The sequence below is a fragment of the Cebus imitator genome, unplaced genomic scaffold (assembly GCF_001604975.1).
Source record: "Cebus imitator isolate Cc_AM_T3 unplaced genomic scaffold, Cebus_imitator-1.0 Scaffold258, whole genome shotgun sequence".
Taxonomy (NCBI): Eukaryota; Metazoa; Chordata; class Mammalia; order Primates; family Cebidae; genus Cebus; species Cebus imitator.
This window is the reverse complement of record NW_016107573.1, coordinates 839,015-841,254: the sequence shown is the minus strand read 5'-3', so window position 1 is coordinate 841,254 and position 2,240 is coordinate 839,015. Positions and strand designations below refer to the sequence as shown.

Below are 2,240 nucleotides of genomic sequence, written 5' to 3'. Positions count from 1 at the left end.
GTAGAGACGGGGTTTCACCGTGTTGACCAGGATGGTCTCGATCTCTTGACCTTGTGATCCACCCGCCTCGGCCTCCCAAAGTGCTGGGATTACAGGCTTGAGCCACCGCGCCCGGCCTAAATATTTTTTTTTAATTGAAGTGAAGTTCACATGATATAAAATTAACCATTTAAAAATGAACAGTTTTCTGGCCACTGCTCCTGTCAAGAAGAAGAAAATATAAATAAATTTTAAAAAATAAAAAAAATAAAAATGAATAGTTGAGGGTGTTTAGTACATCCACAGTGTTGTACAACTATCACATCCATCTAGTTCCTAACTATTTTCATCACCCTGAAATGAAACCCCACCTTCTTTAGCAGTCACCTTTCAACTCCTCCTCCCACCCCCAGCAACCACTAATCTGCTTTCTGTCTCAAAGATTTCCCTATTTGGTACATTTCATATAAATGGAACCATACACTATGTGTCCTTTTGTGTCTGGCTTCTTTTACTTAGCCTGTTTTTAAGGTTTATCAGGTTGTAGCATGCATGATTAAGAAAATAAACATTTGTGTTGAGTACTCCTCTCCCCTCTTCTTTTCCCAGTGGCCATGCAGCAGCCGGCCACCACCTGGCACACAGCAGGAGTGGATGACTTCGCCAGCTTCCAGCGCAAGTGGTTTGAGGTGGCTTTTGTGGCAGAAGAGCTCGTGCACTCTGAGATTCCTGCCTTTCTCCTGCCCTGGCTGCCCAGCCGGCCAGCCTCTTATGCAAGTAGGCACAGTTCCTTTAGCCGCAGTTTTGGAGGACGGAGCCAGGCAGCTGCACTTTTAGGTACATGCTCGACCCAGACAAGGTCTGGGGGTGTGCCAGTGGGTGGCTGCAGGAAGGTGGTGGCCAGCCAAGGGAACAATGCCACATGAACCAGGATTAGAGTCGCTGAGGCTGTCACACCAGCCACTGTGTCTGTCAGCACTGTTGGCTCCCGTGCTGACTTCCACTGGCTGAGTGGCTTTATGATTGTCCCAACCAACAGACAGTATTTAGCACCTCTCAAATCAGAACATAGTGCCAGACCTTCTCAGAGAGGAGAGAAGAAATGTGTGGCCAATTTTCCCCAGAGTTCCATAGGATATAGGAGATGTGAGATGGTGAGAGATAGTGCTCACTGCACAAGCTAGTTCCTGCCAGAGGCCTTCCCTACATCCGTAGCATCCTACAATCTCAGAAGAGGAAGGAACCTAAAAGGCCATCCATCCCAGACACTCATGCAGAGCAAGAGTCTCTCTCTCCTCTTCCTTTCCTCCCCAAATGTCCTTTCATATTGAAGGATGTAAATTGAAATACTTCCCTCCTTTCCACCATTCCTGTAGCTATAAGATGGGGTGAACACCTGCTTATTGAAAAGTTGATAACCTCTGATAGGAAATGGTGAACTCTGCCCTAGAGGACCTGACTGATGAGTTGAAATGTGAACATCTTTAGAAAATACCTGCTCTGGGCAAGGACCATGGGATTTATCTTATGGGCAAGTTGGAGGATCCCAAAACTTAACTTTCTGAAAGGAAGAAAGCAATAGAACATAAACCAAACTCAAGGGAAATTCCATGTTCTGCTTTGTTTGCCTGTAAAAACCCAGCTAATTGGAACCTTTTCCTAGCTGGTAAAAGAAGATGTTAATGGCTATCAAAGTTTCTAGATCCACACTGGGTGCAGTGGCCCATGCCTGTAATCTCAGCACTTTGGGAGGCCAAGGTAGGTGGATCACTTGAGGTCAGGAGTTAAAGACCAGCCGGATCAACATGGTGGAACCCTGTCTATTAAAAATACGAAACTAGGCTGGGTGCGGTGGCTCATGCCTATAATCCCAGCACTTTGGGAGGCCAAGGCAGGTCGATCACCTGAGATCAGAAGTTCAATACCAACCTGGCCAACATGATGAAACCCTATCTCTACTAAAAATACAAAAAATTGGCTGGGTGTGGTGGCGGATGCCTATAATCCCAGCTTACTCAGGAGACTGAGGCAGGAGAATTGCTTGAACCTGGGAGGCAGAGGTTGCAGTGAGCCGAGATCATGCCATTGCACTCCAGCCTAGGCAACAAGAGTGAAACTCCATCTCAAAAATAATTAATTAGCCGGGCGCGGTGGCTCACGCCTGTAATCCCAGCACTTTGGGAGGCCGAGGCGGGTGGATCACGAGGTCAAGAGATCGAGACCATCCTGGTCAACATAGTGAAACCCCGTCTCTACTACTA

General features: G+C 47.0%; 1 protein-coding gene across 1 annotated transcript in view; it reads left to right on the top strand.

Annotated features, from left to right (window-relative positions):
• Window positions 1–2,240, top strand: part of DEPDC5 (DEP domain containing 5, GATOR1 subcomplex subunit) — a 171,605-nt gene that overhangs the window by 141,921 nt on the left and 27,444 nt on the right. Inside the window, exon 37 of the mRNA XM_017499506.2 lies at window positions 589–816. Coding sequence (XP_017354995.2) covers window positions 589–816 — 228 coding nt within the window. The remainder of the gene's footprint in view (window positions 1–588; window positions 817–2,240) is intronic.